A 19,862-nucleotide genomic window follows, 5' to 3' on the forward strand; every position below is an offset into this window, starting at 1 on the left:
TTTTATATAGAGTAGCATATATCTTGAACATATAAAAATCATTTTCTTGACAAAATTAGGATATCAAAGAAAGTTGCAAGGAATTTATTGTTTTTCGGTAAAATTATATTGGAAATTAAGCCAAATAGTAGTTCAATAACTTAATTAACATAAAATTTTATGTTAACGAGCATACACAAATTTTGGTTCTAAAAATAATTGTAAAGTTTAATTATTTTATAATTTCGGCTAGGTTTTTAGAGATAAAAAAAAGGAGAGAAGCTACTTTTACTTCGCCGATTCTTCTCCTCAGTCGCCGCTGCCGCCAATTCCGTCGGCCATTAACTCCTCTTCTGCGTTCAGTTTAGTTTTTTCTTCTTCATCTGTTCATCTCAAATAGTCAAATTGAATTGAAGGCTCGATTTTTATTCTGTTTTTTTTGCTATTGAAGGCAGGACTTAATTTTTCACTAAACCAGGGCACATATTAATGAATAATGAATAGTCTGAACAAAGGAGGCTCGATTTAGTTTTGCTTCGATCTATTTTATTTCTGATTGTTGTTGATTACTTATCTGCTGATTGTTGCTGATTATTTGCATGTGAATTGATGAGAGTCTCTCTGGCTAGAGCAGTAGTTATTTGCGTAGCGAATTGAGCTCGAGCTCTAATAACACTTGCCAAAATGTTGGCTCGGTAATACAGTAACCAAAACAGTTAATCGTTGAATCGAACTCGAGCTCATATCCAACTGCTAGGCCGAGATGGAGCTCAAGTTGAAGCTCGACTTGGAGCTTAAGCTGAGCTTGAGCCAACCATAAATTTTCCGAGCTGAGCTTGAGGAGCCTGCTGGTATTCAGCTTGGCTCGGCTCAGTTCGTGCACAGAATGCGTGTGTGTCTGTTTAAAAAATTGGTTTTTTGACTGAACCAAACAGAAAATTTACAGTGTGGTTTGGTTCGGTTTCACTATGCTAAACTGTTTGATTTGGGTCAAATTTATGAATCCAATCTGTGTTTGAAACTGAACCACATGGATGCGAGCATCCCTAGTTATGTTTGTGGTTGTGAGTGTGCCCGTACATGAATGAAATTAGTAGGAGTATCTTAAGTTGCCATTTTTGTTTGAATAAATAGTACTACTACTGAAGAATTTAGCTCAACTAATCACAGTTTTTATGCATGGTTTAGGGCTGTGTGTTGGAGAGAGTGGTATGGTGTCTATTGGTTTTAAAGCATTGCCATTGAGAAACAATAAGTCACATAATTCATCTCAGAACGGCTTGATTACCGACGAAGGTAAAACTTCATTTACACAGAGGAGAATGGGCAGGAAAGGAAGCAAGAAAGATAGTGGATTTCACAGGAACGATTCAAACAAGAATGAATCTGGTGGTGGACCAGGTCCACTGGGAAGTGCTCGGAAATTTTCACAGAACAACGGAGGTTCAGAATCTCAAGCGTCGTTTGTTAGGTGCTTTTCTTGTTTTGGGGTTTAGTCGTGTGCTTTTTTCATTGTAAACGTGTCTCATGTAGATGCACTATTGTGAATGTTTTTATTGTAGAAAGCAGGTAGATCCAGAGACAGCGAAGTACTTCTCAGAGATTACAAATGTAATAGAAGGTACAGAGGTGGACGCGGAGGAGCGATCTGTTATATGTGGTACTGCATTGGAAGAAGCCAGAGGCAAAGAAGTGGAGCTGGCAACTGATTATATTATTAGCCACACTATGCAAACACTTCTTGAAGGCTGCACGTTGGATCGGCTTTGTGCTTTTCTTCGAAGCTCTGCAGACGAATTTTCTCAGATTTGTATGGATAGGTCCGGTTCCCATGTGGCAGAAACGGCCCTCAAGTCTTTGGCCAGGCACCTTGAGGATGACGAGAGGCACTCTATCATCGAAGAGACATTATCCGTATTATGCGAGGTATTGCTACTGACTAGAGTCCGAAGGAAATCCCATATTCTTAAATACCTTTACTCTTGGAATCGGTTATTGTTGATATGAAGTAAAAAAGTCCTGCAAACAACAGAAGATACATTTCCTTTGAACTTTAGACCTATTTGATAGCATCTGCAACATTACTATCAAGTATCTAAATGGGTCTCTTTTATGTTTCTTACCAGGCAATTGTGGCTAATCCTGCTGAAATAATGTGCAATTGTTATGGATCTCATGTCCTGCGGAGACTTCTTTGTCTATGTAAAGGAGTTCCCATGGACTCGTTGGAATTTCATAGCACAAACCCCTCTGTCGTGCTGGCAGAACGTTTGAATTTGCGATCATCTCACTTAGACACTCATAACGTACCACAGAACCAGCCATTCCCAGATCAACTAAAGTTTCTCATATCAGAAATGGTCGATCCTTCAAGGGAAGACATTGCAATCCTACAAACTAATCAATATAGTAGTTTGGTTCTGCAGGCATGTATTTGCTATGTTTCCATTTTATTGCACAGGAATGGTGTTGACATGTTAACATAATCGAACTTTTAATGCAATAGCTTCGTATCATTTGCAGTTATGCACCACCGTTGTTATCCATTACTATTATGTGTGATTTTGTGCACTAGTTATGTATCAGCTTGCTTAAATCTTATGAAAGACACATTTTCAAATGGCAGACTGCGTTGAAATTATTAGCTGGACAAGAGGAGGATCTGTTCCGTTTAATTCCCATTCTCCTTGGCTGCCCTACTGATGCTGCATGAGAAGAAAGCTTCATAGAAGCTAAGACAGCTAAAAAGGTTCGGCATTTAGTGGAAGAAAATGCATACAGTCATTTGATGGAGGTAACAACTTATCATGATTCACGTTTAGGGCATGTCATTTTGCTCTGTACTAATGACCTTTCCTCCTAAAACTTTTATCACCCATTTTTGCAGGTCATCTTGTCAGTGGCCCCTGATACAATTTACAATGACATATTCACCAAAGTCTTCAAGAACTCTTTATTTAGATTGTCGTCACATTTCTGTGGAAACTTTGTCATACAAGCATTGATATCTCATGCAAGAAGTAAAGAACAGGTAAGTTGAGTAACTATTGAAGCTTCGATAGCAAGCTTATATTCTGTGAAGTTATAAATCAACAAGTGTAGTTACTATATCATCATAATTTTGATTGTCAAATTTCTTCAAACAATGCCACACAGAATTGTTGAGATAAACAATGTTGGAGTGAGAATACTCTAAAATTTGCAAAATTTACTGACAATGTCATAGTGAAGTCTTTATATGGAAACCATCTCTATATTTAGCAATTCAATGATGTAACTTCACAAAGCATGCCACTTTTTTTTTTATCTTAGTTCTGCTCGGAGACTTTCAGTTTTGTTAGTGGTTTAATATAAATGAATGTGTTTGGCTGCAGATAAAGTTGATATTTGAGGAACTGGGGCCGAAATTTAGAGATCTTTTCGAGTTGGGAAGGGCGGGAGTTGTTGCGGCTCTTGTTGCTGCCAGTCAAAGACTTCATGAAAATCAGCATGAGGTATTCTTTTGTATACATATATGCATAATTGTTCCTGTCATTGGATTGGATACAGCTCCCATGCTCTTCTCATTGTTCATTAACTCTGGTTCTGTTATTGTTTCTGACAGTGTTGTCAAACCCTTGCTGATGCTGTTTGTTCCAGAGACGAGTCTTCTGCTTGCATTATTCCGCGGCTATTATTTCTCGACAATTACCTCTATTCCACAGATAAAGAAAACTGGAGTTGGCCAAGTGGTTTTAAAATGCATGTTTTGGGCTCTTTAATGTTGCAGACGGTTTTCAAGTATCCTAGTGTAAGTGGCTTTTCTCTAATCATGTTTTCTGCTTTGAATAACAGAGGCAATCTTTGGCTGTTTAAACAAGCCTAACCAGCTAATTATATAACTTCATGATGAGATCAAACTTATAGCATGACTAGTATAAGTATCATTAAGACAGATAATGAATACAGAGCTAAGTTTTCTATATTTGTTGGCCCGTTAACTTGTCTTGGGCGATTTTCTTCTTGTCATTTTAGACATCTCAAATGTCAATTTTTGTGTATATAGTTATTCACACCTTGAGTTAGTTCTTTTCATATGTTTTTCTATGTTTAAAACGCAATACAATTGGTTTCTTAACAGGAATTCATAAAAGAATATATCACCAGCATCACATCTTTAGAGGATAAACATGTTCTAGAAGCAGTAAAAGATCCTGCAGGGTCCCGTGTTATTGAGGCTTTTCTCATTTCAAGCATCTCCGCTAAGCAAAAGTACAAGATAGTTGCCAAGTATGTTGAGAAGCTCCCCCATCTGTTTCCTTACCCTAACCCCCCATGTTTTACTGTTCTCATTCAATGCACAATCCTCACAGTGGTTAGACGTTTTTTTTATTATTATTTCATATGTGATATTAATCATAAGTTCTTGATAATTGAAGGCTTCGAGGAAATTTTGGAGAGCTTGCTGTTCTTCCATCAGGCACATTTACCATTGAGAAGTGCTTCAACGCCTGCAACTTGTCTATGAAGGAAACAATTGTATCGGAACTGTTACCTTTCCAAGCAGACCTGTCTAAGAGTAGACAGGGCCCATATCTCTTGAAGAAACTTGACGTTGAGGGGTAAATATATACTTTACTTTTCTAGATTGCATGCCCCATCTCGATATATTTCATCTTGATCATGCTCACGTCTTCCTAACTTTTTCGTGCTTCCTCGACTCACTGGATGTGAACTACATGCTGTGATCATACTCATTTTTTGCTATATATGGCTTTACATCTTTTGAATTTAACTACCAAGTTACGTATCGTTTACTTTGTTGAGATTAATGAACCTTATTGCGTTGCTTTGTTTATAGATTTGCAAGACGACCAGAGCAATGGAGATCCAGACTAACTTCCAGACAATCTGTCTTCAACGAATTCTACGAAGCATTTGGCCAAAAGGATGCCAAATCTTCTCGGGCCGGGAACTTTCTTTCTGATTCTTATAAAAACACTCAAGCGGAAAAGTTCAAGGGCATGAGGAAAGAGATAGATGATGGCCTTTCTTCTGGTTTTGTTTCCAAATCGGGCACTCCCTTTCTGGCTCACCAGGGGTCGACCAAACCGAAAAAATCAGGGGATCGGAAATCGAAAGCCCGAGGTTTCCCTCAAGACAATGACGATTTCTCCAAAAGCAAAAAGCTTAAAACATCAAAAGATGGAGAAAGTGCTAAGAATGAGAAGAAACGGCGCAAGAAAGATGGATCGTCAGAATCTTCGAACAAGAAGCTGAAGTCTGGGATCAGTGATTAACTCAATCTACTCTTTACAGATAATAGTTCTCACAATTTTGTTTTATTATTTTCACATTTTGTACTCAATTTTTGTCACATCAAAGAAATGGAATCAGACTAGATGAAAAGCTCTTGTATACACATGTCCAAGCTAAGAATTACACAAAAGCAAATTGCAGCTACATCAAAATTTGTTGCAATCCTAAGTTGCAACAAAGCAGTCCTATCCTAGAAGAAACGATGAACTCTAATCTGCCTAAGACAGGTACTATCTTCTCCACCCAATGCTTTCGACACTCATCCTATGGACGATTAGACCTGGCACAAGAACACAACACATCTGAGTGAAACTTCATACGGAGAGGAAATAGCCTTCAACATTTTTGGGAGTTAAGTTACTTATTCTGCGTGGGATTTGATCTGCTCTGAGGTACTCTTCTGAAGCTCGACTTCTCCTTCTTGTATGGATTCTTCTGTTTTGCATCCAAACCCTGTAAAGACTCTGTAGCCGAGGTGGATGCACGCTCTCTCTCCAATAGGGATCTCCAGGCTCGGGCTCCTTGCACGTTGGAATGCAGAATCAACGCCAATGCAAGAAGCAACGAGGCCACCACACTCAGGTTCAACTTCATATCTGATGCGCTCTGTTTCGTTTGAGCTGATGCGATAACGATGGAGTTTAGCTTTTGTAGTTAGATTTAGAAGTGTGATTGAACTCATCCATTCTATTCATATATATTTGTATGTATATGCGTGTGTGTGTGCAAGATCTTGTTGGAATCATATGCATGTTGGATCATGTGATGTTTGTTTGACTATCATGTTGTGAGTCTGACTTACAGATTAGTTCTAACAGTTTCGGTGTTGATAATGTGATTGAGGCACGTGATCATGTATTAATCCTGCCAAATTTATTAATCTAATCTCTGTTTTAACTTTTGGTGAATGTCAGTTTTTAGTTATATTTTATGATTATGATTGAAAAGCACAGCTTCTTATTTGTTTCATTCTTTGTTTGATACTAATATCTAAAATAATCGCAGCAGTTAGATCTTTCACAGTTGTTATTTCAAGATTTTTTATTATGTACACTTTTTAAGTGAAGAGTGATGTGTTTTTTCTCCAATCTCTTATTTCATGTTATACATATGTAATTGATGACGATCTTCATAAATAAAATATCTGCAACTTGTAATGTGTTGACATAGGTTTCGAAACATTAAATTATGATTGGCAAAATCTTTTAAACATGTTTTCAATATAAATTCATTAAATAATTTAACTTGATAATAAAAATTAGTAATAATCAGATGCAATTATTTTCTTATTATTACAATTATCTAGGCTGGTTGACTAGTTAAGAATTCACAATGATTACGAAAGAGCTTTATATTTATTTTGATGATTTATTAATGCCAAAAGTCTAATTAGAGAATTAAATTAAGATATATTTGTAAACAAATTAAAATATTATTTCCAAAAATTAATCTATATTTGGGATATCCAAAAGACAAGGCTATATAAGTATGAGAAAAAATTCAATGGTTCAAGGCATACCATGTTAGCACGATGATATGGTATGTCTCACTAATAATAATTTGACATATGGAACTATGGAGTATCTTATTTCCAATTAGATGTTCAAATTAAATACATTCACTTCTAAATTTCTAAACATTCCAAATTTTTGACCTCCTATACTATAATTATACACCCACGTATATATTTCTACAATATAACAGCATATGTGACGATTTGTAATAATATTATACATGTCTTATATATGGGTGTATCAATATTATACGTGGAAAGTATAAACAATTATCATATTTTGAACATGTCTATCATGCCAACATGGTATGTTTGTCAATATAAGTATTGATTAGTATCGACATCCCAAACAATACACACTGGTCCACGAATCCCCTTTCAATTACACATTGTGACCTTCTAATACTGCTTACACTATTCGATTCAAACTTGTTCCAGCTAATTTTTTGCATGATTTTACCTTCTTGTTAATGTATTTTATTTGTGAGGATAATCACATTTTGTGCTTCTATCCTCTGATCTTATTGCCCATCAAGTGTTCGAAGATATTCGTTAGAGGGTTATTGCAAATTGTCTGGACAAATTTGTCCTGTATTTTAAATCTTTACTCGAAAAGATTTCACATTATTATGTGTTTATGCTACGTTTAGAATAATCCAAGTAAAATTACGGCTAATGTCCATCAAATGCTCGACGAAATTAAAAGGAAGTTGTTGACGTCTATAGAGTGGAAAATAAAGGGAAAACGAGAAAGCTGTCTCTTTTTTCTATACGGATGAGATAATCTCTTTACAAGTTCACAATGTGATTGCAACTAATTCTGTTTTTATGCAATGTTTAGAAGAAAGGAAGGGAAATTATGGTTAATCTGGGAGGAGGAGGAGGAGGAGGAGGAGGGCAAGTAGCTGTGGCGCAAATACCAACGAGCTTCGGACATGAGCTTAGAGCTTGCCTCCGCTGCCGGCTTGTCAAGACCTATGACCAGGTTGGCTTAACCTCCATGTGCAGTCACTCCTATGTTTTTTGTGCTTTTACTGTTTCTGTTGATTAATTGTTAGTATTACTCTAATATACTTATGAATATTTGGCAGTTTAGGGAATCCGGTTGCGAGAACTGCCCCTTCTTTCAGATGGAAGATGACCATGAAAGAGTTGTTGACTGTACAACCCCCAATTTCACAGGGTGTGTAGTTCTGAGATTTCCTCTTTCCCTGAAAAGAAAAGCTTGATTCAAAATTAGAACCTCGTTTTAAAATCTACTGCAGAACTTTGACTGGTGTTATTTGTACAGGTTAATATCGGTCATGGACCCGACTAAGAGTTGGGCTGCGCGTTGGCTTCGCATTGGTATGCTTCTTTACTTGCTACTTGTCCTTTAAATATATGAAATTATGAATCTTATCATTGTTGTTATTTGTTAGATGAATATGTGCTTGTATGTATATACATGAGATGGGGTGCTTTGACTGGTAATATTTCCTTGTCCAGTATTCTTTTTTCCATGCTTGAGATTTTCATTAAAACGTTTTTGCCACACCCTGTATGCTGATTGCACGACTTTCATCAAAATCCTAATTCTGACTGCAATGCGAAGCTAGATTTGTTAATAGAAAACTTGCTAGATAATGAGTTGTTAGTAGATGAAAGGTGTTTTCACTGTTGAAATTTTCTGAGGTTGTCAGTTCTTTTATCCAAGATTCACTTGACGTAGATTTATAGGCTTTTGACTGCATAGTACTTAATATTCTGAATATACATTTCCTTACATGTGTATTGTTTGATGCATATGATGATGTTTTTAAATACACATGTATAGTTGTCTTTTGCTATTTATTACTAGTATTTATTAAGATAAACTATGGGATTCTGATCATTTGAATTGCCATGGGTCTGTTGAAACAAACTATTCAGGAAAATTTGCGCCTGGTTGCTATACGCTTGCAGTCTCTGAAGCACTGAATCCCGACTTGCAGGTAAGCTATTAACATGCATCTTCAAGAAACTGGCAGTCTTCTATAATTTGCATTATGTTGTTACATGTGATACACTTTGTTGATGGGCAGAAACTTGTATGTTGTGTTACATGCCAAGCTTGAATCTGCACTCAATTCTTTTCAAAATGCGCTTTCCAAAGATCAGTGATTAATTTTCAGGTCTAGATGAAAGTTAATTTAGAGCATACTTCTGACTCATATTGTTTTATTGTGCAGAATATTTGTGAAGAAGAGCATGTGCCATATGTTCCTCCCAAACGTGTCTGACTCGCTACTCGACTGTTGTTTCCATCTTATCTTCCCTTCCCCCTAATCTAGTTGTTTAATATGTTCACCCTCTACACGAAAACCTAAAATGTGAAAACAAAACAGAATTTGTGCTTTGTATATGGACGAATTTATGTGGGGGGACTCATTTGGTCTGTTTTTGTTATGTGGGTTTGTAGTTTTTGCAATTTGAGAGGTTGTGTTGGACAATTTCTCAAAAAGTACTAAAAAGAATATAGGTCAGATTTCAAGTATGATAAGTTGGTACTTAACTCTTGTTTATCCTTATAAATGTTCCTACTCTCTCCAAATTTCAAATGGATAGTTCATTAGTATGCATGATATGATATCAGTAATGTTATCTGCTAACTATAATTATAAAATTTGATTATTATATAGTTTATTTTCTTTAGAAACTTGATTTATTAGTGAGACTTTTAACGAGGTACTGTAATTGCGTAGTTCAATATTTGCAGGAAAAAAAAATACTAGCAGTTTAATTTGGCCTCTACGTCAGAAAAATGCATACTCTAAACACAGAAAATATTTGGAAAAAAAGTGTTCCAATCTTTCAAACACAATGAATTAATTTTTTTACTTCATATAGAAGAGTGTGACTGTGTGAGTGTATGTCTTTTAGTCGACTTACAAGTTACAAGAGATGATTGTTATTTCAAACTCAATATTGAACCTTATTGCGAATTTGACACAAATTTTTATAATATTTTAACAATGTCTCAACAATACAAAGAGATGAGATGATTGAACATATTATAGTATAGTGTTTCAAGTAACTCAACCATCCCAAGTTTAGAATAGTCATCACATTAAACACATCGATATATCAGCAACAGGTACCAAAACATGTGTTTGGTGATATAATAAGCTTCGCATCATTTCTTGAGGTGGGGGAAACAAGTGAAGAGGTCGGCTTTCGGATGCTTTGCTTCAGCATGCTCCTTACATTTCACCTCCGACGTAGTGCAGATAAATGTTTGCATACAAACCTTGCACTGCAAACAAGATTCAAAGGAGTATAGGTTAGCAAAGATGGTTGCAAATCAAGCTGAATCAAAAGAAGGAAGATAAGTCTGGGAGCCTTTCGCATGGTAAAGTTATGCTCGTCTTTTTCATTCCTGGGTTCCAAACTTTGTTTGAGATATTAACTAAGCTTTTATGTGATGAATACAGAATGTGTGCCACTGTGTTAGCTCATGTATGGCAAAGAGGTTATCTGGACGTAAAGCATTCAAGAACAAATGACATTCTAGACATCTGATTCAAAATAATAGATCAGCCTGCTAAATTACTAAGACCTCACTGACATACATATTTCTCATTGAAACCTATAAATTAATTCATTTCCGCAAGACAAATTCCATGCAAACAATTCTTTTATGATCGCCTATTACTCCTCAAGAGAGTAGCAAAGACGTGGGGAACAGTAATCACTTGGTGTTCTACGTTTAGTGCTCATATCATTAAAGGGCAATGCAATTCACAAACAAATCATGCCATCTCCATTACCACCAATTCATGTTTACTATTGAAGATAGTCTTTTTTTTATTCATCATTAAGTTATCTCAAATTGTAGAGATAATCAAGGGTTTTAGGATACCCCAGCTCCCAAGTTTATAATCCATCTTAGCGAACACCAAATTAACCTATACTATTTGTATCCATCTATGTTAATCATATATCGTAAACAACCCCTCCAGGACGAATCAGGATTGATCGAGACAAAAAAATTAAATCTTTCTTACTGTATGTGTTCAAACCTCATCAACAAGCAGTGAAGCTACCAGTCCATCTAAATTCTCCAAATGACTACTTTAATCAAAATCACAAGACCTTTTTTTCTCTCCCCACAATCTAATAATCAAGCATTCAAACATCTCCTCTTTGATAATCCGAATGAAGCAAGAACTATCAGTTTAAATCACACACTTGCATTAGATCGAGAATCAAGTGTTGCAAAAGTCGATATGCTCAACTCAATTTAACATCAAACAGAAAGGGGAAATGAACAAAAAACTATCCCTAATCAACCCAAGTTCAGAACAGAAATTAAAAATTCAGGAAATTGGGGATTTTTGAGCTAAAAGCTGGAGATGAATAAAAGAAAACAACACAAAACAGAAAAAAATAATAAACAAAAAAAATGAAGGAACCTGGATGTTCATGGCCTTCTTGTTGGCCTCAAGTTGACTTCCTGCACCTGAACCAATCACGCAAGTTTTAGTATATACATCTAATTACCACTTCCGATCATCCAATAGATATCAAGCAAACAGAAATAAAATGGAATATATACCCTTTGCCCCTTTCATTTTCTCCAGATTCTTTTCCCGAGCCATTTTTGTTTTCTGCGCATTGCCTCCTCCCATCGCTTCTCTCTCTACGTTTCTTCTCCCTTGAAGCCTGCGCGGAAAAGCCCTAAATTCTGGAAATTGGAAACCCTAATTGAATGAGAGGAAGGTATAGCGATATATGAGTGAGAGATGAACCGTAAAGCAATAAAAATAGTAAATAAATATGAGAAAATTAAAGTGGTTGATTTTTTGCAAATAAAAAATGAATGGTTTGTTGATTTTAAAATTATTTCAAAAGAATACAATTAATTAACGTAAATTATTTATGATTTATCACAATTTAAGTTTAAATTTAACCTATTTCAAATTTTTACTAGAGGAACCATATTTTTTTAGTGATTGCATAAAGATTATTGTCGCGTCATTAATATTTACTGTACATTCAATAATCAATGTAACTATATTAGCTCATTGAGTTATTTGTTTACCCATGCAACACACGCACAAAACACTCAACCAATTTGATAGTCGAGCTCTAGCTTGTGATTAGTTAGTTTAGAGCGTTTTCAAATCGTAGTGAGTTCTTCATCTCCTTTACATTTGATCAATAAACTCGGTTAGTCTTCACTGTGGATGTAGGCAGTGGTGAAGCCACTTAAGAGTAGGGGGCCATGGTCCCCCATCAATTCCATCCTTTACTATATTAAGGATTAACAATTTGGACCCCAACATTAAGGATTAACACTTTGGACATTTAAACTAAATTAAAGGTTTTATCTTGGTAGTCCCATTACCGTTGTCAGCGGTAACAGACATACATAGAAGCAAGAATATTAAGCTTCGATCAAGCTAATAAAAATCTTTTTATCTGTATAACATATGTATATAAGCATCCCATGTGTGAGATCATTTCAAGTTTTTCGACACATTGAATCAAAAGTTGATTCCAAATTCATATGTCAAATACTAACATTTTGTAATTTAAAATATATTCTCTTCGTCATAAAAAAGATAATTTCTATGCAAAATATAATTTTATTTTGTATTAGACGAGGAGAATTAAATAAGAAAAATAAGACAAAATAGAAATAAAAATATTTTAATAATGAATAATCTTAATTAAAAAATAAATAAATAAAAGAAAAATAGATCATAGAGAATAGTTTCAATACTCTTTTGGCGAATGTGAGTGGATATGGATAAGCTTCATAGCATACACATAAACACACGTCAACTTAATCATTATTGCATTCAACAATAAACACCCACAACCATAAATGAATCTTAAAAGTCATTGTTTTTATACTCCTTTATTCAATTAAATATGCATGTTTGAATTGTTTTATAAAGTTTTGACAGTTATCAAAACGAACTATAATTAGTTTCTAGTTTCTACCATGAATTAAATTGAACTAACTTGCGCCATTGATTTATTATCTTACTAGTTGCCTGTTGTGACGCAACTATAAATTTTATTCAATCTTATCTATATATTGGTTAGAAACTTTCTAACCAATATTAAATGGTACTATTATTTTTGGGTAATAATTTTTTATGTGAGTGTTATTTTCTCGTGATTGTTTGATATCTTTGTTAATATTTTAACTACTTTTAACTAATCAGCATTTATATCTTGATACGATTATTCATATGCCAAATCAGATATAATTACCTGAAAAATAAAAAGTGCTAACAAATCCAAATTTCAATATTTTAAATTGATTCTGAAATTGCAAAACAGAGGAATATATAACCAAACTTTGTGCATTTTCTAAAATTCGATATTTCGATAACGTTGAATGAAAAGGAAAGAGCACTAAATGAAGCTGTGGGCGTCCGCACGCGATCCCTACCACATGTTAGAATGGACAACATATAGCTACACTGGATGGGGCCTACTTGACCTTTAGCCCCCACCAAAATGGGGCCCACATGAGAAAAAAAGATCTCCACAAAACAAAGCACAAAAGAAGCAAAGAATATGCTTTGCTCTGCTCTGAAACATCCTTCCTTGAAATTTATTTTGAACAGTAAAGATAGGAAAGTTAAAATGCTTTAGTGGTTTCCTTGCTATGAATGCTTCTTGTTTCGATAGTCCATCGTTATCTTTATACCCTTTTCGTGTCGTTCTTTGAAACTTTCAGGAGTTTTTCGTGCCCATCTTTCTCTCTCCTTTTTACCTGACAATCATCTTTAGAGAGATATAGATATCGATGGAGTTTTTGCAACACCCGATTTTTACTGCCTTTTTAGGCCTTGTGTTATCTTTTCTTGTTGCAAAGATTGTATCTTTTGCGGTTTCTAGCTCAAGCCCTGATGTTGATTCTGTTGCTAGGGAAGGTGGAGGTGAAAAAGGTGTGATCTTGGAGAGGGGGTTGGAGGTTAGGAGAGGGCAAGTGGAGAAAAGAGTGAAATTTTTGGATGATGTTGAGATCAGAAGGGTTGATCGTTATGAGGGGTCTGAAAATCTTGATGCTGGGGAGGTGGTTTCTGAGGTTGAAAGGGTTGATCGATTTGGGGGTGATGTGGATTTTGGGGAGAGAGAAAGTAAGGAAGAATGTTGTGATGGGAGAGAATTGGGCGATGATGAAGTTGAAGGGAGTGAGGAAATTGAAATGCTGTTAGAGAAAGAGGGATGTGGTGGTGTGAATGTTGTGAAAAGTGTGGGTGCTGATGATATGGTGATTGATGAGAGAGAAGGGAATGAAGAAATTGATGAGAGAGAAGGGAATGAAGAGATTGATGAGAGAGAAGGGAATGAAGAGATTGATGAAAGAGAAGGGAATGGAGGGAGTGAGGAGAAGGTGAGGGATGAGAGTGATGATGATTGGGAGGGAGTGGAGAGGAGTGAGCTGGAGAGAGGCTTTGCAGAAGCTGTTAACTATGTGGAGTGTGGAGGGAAGGGGAGAGAGGAGGATCGGCTGGCGAGATTGGGAAGTGATGTTCAGATGCAGCTCTATGGGCTGCATAAGATTGCCCTTGAGGGGCCTTGCCTCGAGTCTCAGCCCATGGCGCTTATGGTCTCTGCTCGTACGAAATGGTACTTGATCTTTATATGGATCTCATTATAAATCGTTTGTATTATTGTATCCGTGCTTTGAGCATTTCTTGTTTTCCATATGTATAACCATAGCAAAGTTTAGGATTAACTAGCTAGAAAATTGACATATTGTAGGGCATTGCTAGCTCGTGTTTCCCTTGTTGTCGGGAATGGTCATTAAGCGTTGTATAGTACTCTTCTCATCTGGTGGACTTGTGATTACTGTAGATTAGTATCGGCTTGAATATATTGACATAGACACATAGTAAGTTAGCATTTAAGTACTAGGAATTACTCATGAGTTTGCTAGAACATTGACATAGATTGTAGGGTGTTGCTATCTCGTGTTTTTCTTGTTGAGATGAATAATCATTGAGTATTATATAGTACTCTGATCGTTTCGTGGAATTGTGGTTTCTGTAGATTTAGTATGACCTTGAATGCATTGTCAAGTAATTTAGCATTTAAGTGCTAGTACTAATTACTCCCGAGTGTTGCTATCTTGTGTTTCTCTTGTGGTCGTGAATGATCACTGAGCGTCTGATCAGTCGAGGAGTTTTGATTTATTCGGATTAGTATCACCCCGAGTGCATTGGCATAGCAAATACCTAAGTCACTTCAGATCACATTTCATACGAAACAGAAACGAATAATATTGTTAATGAGTTAAAGGAATAGTGCATCGATAACCATAGGTCACTCGTGAAAATAGCTGCCATGGTGTAGTTTGATTGCTAGTTATATAACAGGGTTGAAAAAAGCTGCTATGTGTGAGTGATCGGGGCCGCTAATTCCATTGTGCAAGGAATGCGTGGCAAGGACTAGGAAGCATGAGCCGGGAGCTGGCTATGGAGCAGTATATTCAAGTCTTATCGGAAAATATACCTGAATGGATGCACGAGCATACCACTGTAAGGCAGTCCCTTTTCAACGATACATAAAGTACTACTATTTGAAACCAATTTACACGAACTTCTCACCTATGCACGTAACTCTTGTTTAGGATGACGCCATACAGAGAGAGACGGATCCAAACGATGAAATATCCGTTGCTGAGCACATCAGGTTGGTGACATTTTACCTTTTCTCTTTCTTGTACTTTTTCTTTTTCACCTTTTATATTCAAGCGCTTAATGCCTAGTGTTTTATTCCCGCAGGGGATCAGAAACGAACACCACTACTGCCGGTGATTCAAGCTCTACGGATAAGGTAACTAGCAGCTTACCCTGTAACGAAGTTGCATCTGAATATCTTGAAACTTTATGGCTAATATCCCGAGATAATGAGGCACGCCATATCATACTTTTCTGTTTTCCGTGATGCTCTAAATGTTACGCTTTACAGTGTTAAGTCTCTGAGAGAGCAACAGAGCACAATAGAACTCAGTTGCTACTTTTGAATCTCTCTTAGCCTTATTCTGAACAAGTATTTTCCTTTTAAGATTCTCAAAATCCCTTGACATTTTGAAGTATGTTTTCGTATTAACATACATAGAAAAGCGTTGGATTCTACTTCACACAGAAACATTCTAATTTTGCTGAGGAATTAGCAGAAAACGAGCCATCCTTCAACAATGTCCGTTTCGTGTATAGCATCATAAGCTTATGACCCGATTCATATATTTTTGCTATGGCAGGTTGATGCTGTATAGCAGGGTAAAGATACTCGTGTATCACCTCTTTTACCAGTTACCTCTTCGGGTAAATCTTTCGTGTAATTTCTCAGTCCCTCTAACCTATTATACTTAATATAGTATATTGTGCTCAACATAGCTTACTCGTTCGAGTTGAATTTTGTCGTATTTCTTTCAAAATAATATTCTGCTAGATCGAATATATATATGTCTTCCTTAAGTTCATCTTCCTATCTTTGCTGATGTGTCTTGAGCATAACAGTGATGCAATCTTTTATGTATAATGAGAATTAAGCCTCTCTGTTTTCTTCTCTTTCTACTCCATATCTTAAATTGAATGATTTATATGGTAATAATAAACAGGGGTGAAAGACTCGAGATTTACTGCTGGAGCCAAGTTAAAAGGATTAATTAGTGTTCATTTTATTGAATGCTACTAATTGTTATTATGTGAGGGTTTGTGTTGTATGTATAAATGATCAACACTATTCATATTTATACTTGTATTTCATGTTACTCTCCATGGATGATTGTATACTATGTTAATGTTGTTATGCTATATTTCTTCTTTGTTGGTACTAATCTTTTAAATCACAAAATATGACTGAATTTGCAATTTTGTGACGATCTAAATAGAGAGAGTGTCTATTCCAAATGAACCTAAAGGAGTACATAAATAGTCTTTTGATTTCTTGTCATCATAGCAATCATAATGAGACACCATGCTTAAGCCATAAACACAAATCATAATGGATCATTATTAGAAATACAAAAACATAGGGATATATAGATTTATTAAACAATGAAATCATCATATATCTACAACTACAAGATGATGAACAGCACAATTCTTGATTCTACACAGCAGATTACTACAACTTACAACAGCAGATTCTGCTGGAAAAAACCAACACTATTGAGTGAGATTATAGAGAGAGTGTGTGACAAAAACACTCATTTATGACTCTATATAAGGATTCATAGCATAAACTGTAAAAATCCCCTCTGAATTTGTCGAATGCCCTTTCACTGCTACTTCACTTTGTCAGTCTGTACCATGGAGAACTAACCTAAGCGCTTCTGCAAAAAAGAAGAAACAGCTACCTGAGACTGGGGTACACGGCGACCTTGGCTCCATATGCGGTTGCGTTCTTCGCCCTCCCTTGTTGAGGGAGCTCACACGCTTCCCCCATGGCGCCAAGCTTCAGCTCAGCAGGCGGGATGAAGCAGTCAGCAGAGAGTCCAGGGACGTTGAACGCTACTTCCTCAATCGTCCACACCTCTTCCATGCTCGTCTTGGTGTGGCTCATTGCCGTTTCCCCGAACCTAAAGAGGGTCCCCACGGACCGCCCAGAGTGGGCGACCATCACGCCCTCGACAGGCCGGTAGTCATCAAGAACCGAGTTTATGGTCGTCTCCCAGTACACTGCATCGCCCCCGCTGGTCTGTATCCGGGTCAAGTGGGAGTCCTCAAGTTGCACAAGGAGCCCCGTTTTCTGGCTGAAGTAGCCAAACAGGACATGCCTTATGATCTCCGCAGGCCCTTCTTCGCTCCTGGCTTTCAGTGTGTGCGGATCAGCGCAGAGCTTGAGAACGAAGCAATCCTCCCCATTGATCGTCTTCTCCCCCGTGCACCTCGCGCTCACAAACATGTTGGCCGTGGTTCTCGGATCAAGGCCCTGCAATTCACATTCAAAACAACATGAATCAGTCAGCAAGCAAATAGATGCTGCATTGCACCCAAATCCAAATCCAGCAATGTATCAACCTGTAGGGCACGGCGAAGAGGGCGGACAGGCCCTTTGGCCGAATGTGCACCGAGCCACGGAGTATGCCGCCAGACGAGCTCGCCATTGCAACCAGCGTGAACCTTGCTGCCACCAAGAGCGAGCTCGACATACCACATATCAGGATTCATTTGCCAGAGCACGAATCCCCCCGACTCAGCTGCTTTGGACAAATTCCGACTCTTGATCACCTTGCCCGCAGTCTCGAGATCGGATGCCAGCATCTTCACCTTCCCCATCGCGTAGGCATTCTGTATACAGTTTTGAACCTTATGGCCTCCAGATGCCGCCAGATATTGCTGCAGAATGTACTGAGCAGAGGAGCATTCCTACATCAAAACATTACACCCAAATTCTTAATTATTTTATCATAGAAAATAAAGAAATCAACAAGAAAGGACCACCATGTGCAACACGATCTATTTATTAGTAGTAGTATTATCTTTTGTTCTCATAATTTTTCAAGAATTTATGAGCACAGTGACTGTCTACCAACCAAAAAGATATGAGGTCAACAATCCCAATCCGAAAATAACTCTCTACTTTTACATTTTACACCTTCACGTCTCTATTCAGCAATGCTAATTAATTTCTAAGAATCCAACCTACTTATCTATATAAAAAAACAAATTCACCCGTCTCATAAAATCAGAAGAAAGAGCACAAAAATGCAGATAGATGACATAGACTGTAAAAACAGAGCAAACAAAATCACAATCAAGTATTTCAAAATGACCAAAACTGCTCAATTAGGAAAGAAACAAAACAGTTTTTTTATATTTTTCCCCACGGAATGAACAATGACAGTCAATTTTCTCACAAAAATTGACACACAGAAATGCAGAAAAAAAAGGCCCGAAGAAATGAAAAACGTTCAAATTTAAGAAAAAGACAATTAAGCTAAGAAATAGCAGAGGGAACTAACAATAGGTGTCTCTTTAATACAGAGGTGCGGCAGAGGGTCGTTATTGCTAACATGCACCGGCGCAAGCGGCGCGCCGAGCACGCCGAGGAGCAGGTGCAGATCGGACCTCGAGCATCCCGAGGCGGAGCTGGAAGGAGCTGGAGCTCTGCAGAGCCAATTCGCCCAGCTTTCAGCCCTGAGATCACCCGAATCCGACTCATCCGGATCCAGACCCTCCCTCAGCGGCGACAGAGCTTCCGCGCCAGGCCTCACACTGCTCGATCTCGAAACACACATTTCCGGCCGAGCCACTCTGCTTCGCCTCCTCAGCGACGGCGACTGGCTCCGCCCCCTCCTCGATCGCGACTTCGACAGTCCCCGCGCCATTTCCTCCTTCACTGCCGAGAAAAACCCTTGCTTCCGCTCCATCACTGCGGAGGCGGAGAGTTCACTTGAAATTAATTCGAATTAGGTCGAATTGGCGAGAATGTCGGGGAACTGAAGTGGAAATCGGAGAGACGAAGAGTTAACTCAAAATTGATTGAAATTAGGGACAAATTGATGATAATTTCGATGAATTGAACTGGAAATCGGAGAGGCGGGGAAATGGAGATGGAAACAGGGGCGGCGGCGAGCAGAAGCGCTGCAGCTGGTGTTGGCGGAGGAGAGAAGTGAGAGAGAAATGGGATGACGTTAAGTAGAAGCAAACTTTTTCATTCTTTTTACTGTATTTATAGTAGCCAAATTGTGAAAATCGAAAAGGTAAGTTTTTATTTGTTCACAAATATAATGTCACAATTTTTTTCATGAAATTATATGTTTGTATCTGAATGAATAGATATAGTCTATTTATAAGGTCGATTAATTAAAAAATACCTATAATATTAAACTTAAGCTACTACATTTTCTAGATTGATTTTAAAAGTTAGCAAAGCATAATGAATTAAACTTTAATTAAAATTAATGATTTTTCAGATAATTTGACTCAAAGAGTTATATAATGGGAAATTGGGAATGACTAATGCTCATTTATTAATTTTCCATAAATCATTTTTTCATTTTATTCTTCTGAAAATGATATATATATATATATATATATATATATATATATATATATATATATATATATATATA

The 19,862-nt window shown here is 37.0% G+C and overlaps 4 protein-coding genes and 1 pseudogene across 6 annotated transcripts; 3 read left to right on the top strand and 2 right to left on the bottom strand.

The window, feature by feature from the left end:
* The first annotated feature begins 203 nt into the window (after positions 1-203).
* On the top strand, positions 204-5,367 carry LOC121755881 (annotated as a pseudogene).
* A 1,684-nt stretch (positions 5,368-7,051) lies between these two features.
* On the top strand, positions 7,052-9,239 carry LOC121754208 (transcription elongation factor SPT4 homolog 1-like). The gene is made up of 5 exons (XM_042149573.1): positions 7,052-7,775; positions 7,882-7,973; positions 8,082-8,137; positions 8,702-8,763; positions 9,001-9,239. The coding sequence occupies exons 1-5, from the start codon at positions 7,650-7,652 to the stop codon at positions 9,049-9,051; spliced, it is 387 nt and encodes a 128-aa protein (XP_042005507.1). The 5' UTR covers positions 7,052-7,649; the 3' UTR covers positions 9,052-9,239.
* Positions 9,240-9,743: 504 nt separating this feature from the next.
* Positions 9,744-11,562, bottom strand: LOC121756506 (uncharacterized protein At2g23090). The gene is made up of 3 exons (XM_042152065.1): positions 11,367-11,562; positions 11,224-11,270; positions 9,744-10,064 (listed from the first exon to the last, which is right to left on the bottom strand). The coding sequence occupies exons 1-3, from the start codon at positions 11,437-11,439 to the stop codon at positions 9,945-9,947; spliced, it is 240 nt and encodes a 79-aa protein (XP_042007999.1). The 5' UTR covers positions 11,440-11,562; the 3' UTR covers positions 9,744-9,944.
* A 1,771-nt stretch (positions 11,563-13,333) lies between these two features.
* Positions 13,334-16,619, top strand: LOC121755550 (acyl-CoA-binding domain-containing protein 3-like). Of its 3 annotated transcripts, none has more exons than XR_006040766.1 (6): positions 13,337-14,404; positions 15,210-15,315; positions 15,408-15,469; positions 15,562-15,613; positions 16,041-16,117; positions 16,401-16,619. XR_006040766.1 is itself a non-coding variant. In XM_042150862.1 (6 exons), exons 1-5 carry the CDS (start codon positions 13,578-13,580, stop codon positions 16,053-16,055), a joined length of 1,062 nt encoding a protein of 353 aa, XP_042006796.1. In that variant the 5' UTR covers positions 13,337-13,577; the 3' UTR covers positions 16,056-16,104; positions 16,401-16,619. The 3 variants fall into 3 exon arrangements, 1 of the variants encoding a protein (XP_042006796.1); XM_042150862.1 differs by having other exon boundaries at positions 16,041-16,104; XR_006040767.1 differs by lacking the exons at positions 15,562-15,613; positions 16,041-16,117; positions 16,401-16,619 and having other exon boundaries at positions 13,334-14,404; positions 15,154-15,315; positions 15,408-15,450.
* Positions 16,620-16,797: 178 nt separating this feature from the next.
* On the bottom strand, positions 16,798-19,481 carry LOC121755549. Its single transcript, XM_042150861.1, has 3 exons — positions 18,750-19,481; positions 17,806-18,153; positions 16,798-17,716 (listed from the first exon to the last, which is right to left on the bottom strand). Exons 1-3 carry the CDS (start codon positions 19,155-19,157, stop codon positions 17,138-17,140), a joined length of 1,335 nt encoding a protein of 444 aa, XP_042006795.1. The 5' UTR covers positions 19,158-19,481; the 3' UTR covers positions 16,798-17,137.
* Positions 19,482-19,862: the final 381 nt, after the last annotated feature.

This window comes from Salvia splendens, chromosome 11 (genome assembly GCF_004379255.2).
Source record: "Salvia splendens isolate huo1 chromosome 11, SspV2, whole genome shotgun sequence".
NCBI classification, from domain to species: domain Eukaryota; kingdom Viridiplantae; phylum Streptophyta; class Magnoliopsida; order Lamiales; family Lamiaceae; genus Salvia; species Salvia splendens.

What these genes read in the sequence shown, in the direction of transcription:
- LOC121756506 (XM_042152065.1), bottom strand. Translation starts at nt 11,439, where the DNA reads ATGGGAGGAGGCAATGCGCAGAAAACAAAAATGGCTCGGGAAAAGAAT. An exon ending in GAAAATGAAAGGGGCAAAGG is followed by an intron (nt 11,271 to 11,366) that starts GTATATATTCCA and finishes TGATTGGTTCAG; the next exon opens with GTGCAGGAAGTCAACTTGAG. An exon ending in AGAAGGCCATGAACATCCAG is followed by an intron (nt 10,065 to 11,223) that starts GTTCCTTCATTT and finishes TCTTGTTTGCAG; the next exon opens with TGCAAGGTTTGTATGCAAAC.
- LOC121755549 (XM_042150861.1), bottom strand. Translation starts at nt 19,157, where the DNA reads ATGGAGCGGAAGCAAGGGTTTTTCTCGGCAGTGAAGGAGGAAATGGCG. An exon ending in GTATTAAAGAGACACCTATT is followed by an intron (nt 18,154 to 18,749) that starts GTTAGTTCCCTC and finishes GTTTTGATGTAG; the next exon opens with GAATGCTCCTCTGCTCAGTA. An exon ending in CTCTTCGCCGTGCCCTACAG is followed by an intron (nt 17,717 to 17,805) that starts GTTGATACATTG and finishes TGTGAATTGCAG; the next exon opens with GGCCTTGATCCGAGAACCAC.
- LOC121754208 (XM_042149573.1), top strand. Translation starts at nt 7,650, where the DNA reads ATGGTTAATCTGGGAGGAGGAGGAGGAGGAGGAGGAGGGCAAGTAGCT. An exon ending in ACAACCCCCAATTTCACAGG is followed by an intron (nt 7,974 to 8,081) that starts GTGTGTAGTTCT and finishes TTATTTGTACAG; the next exon opens with GTTAATATCGGTCATGGACC. An exon ending in TGCGCGTTGGCTTCGCATTG is followed by an intron (nt 8,138 to 8,701) that starts GTATGCTTCTTT and finishes CAAACTATTCAG; the next exon opens with GAAAATTTGCGCCTGGTTGC.
- LOC121755550 (XM_042150862.1), top strand. Translation starts at nt 13,578, where the DNA reads ATGGAGTTTTTGCAACACCCGATTTTTACTGCCTTTTTAGGCCTTGTG. An exon ending in GGATGCACGAGCATACCACT is followed by an intron (nt 15,316 to 15,407) that starts GTAAGGCAGTCC and finishes ACTCTTGTTTAG; the next exon opens with GATGACGCCATACAGAGAGA. An exon ending in TCCGTTGCTGAGCACATCAG is followed by an intron (nt 15,470 to 15,561) that starts GTTGGTGACATT and finishes TTATTCCCGCAG; the next exon opens with GGGATCAGAAACGAACACCA.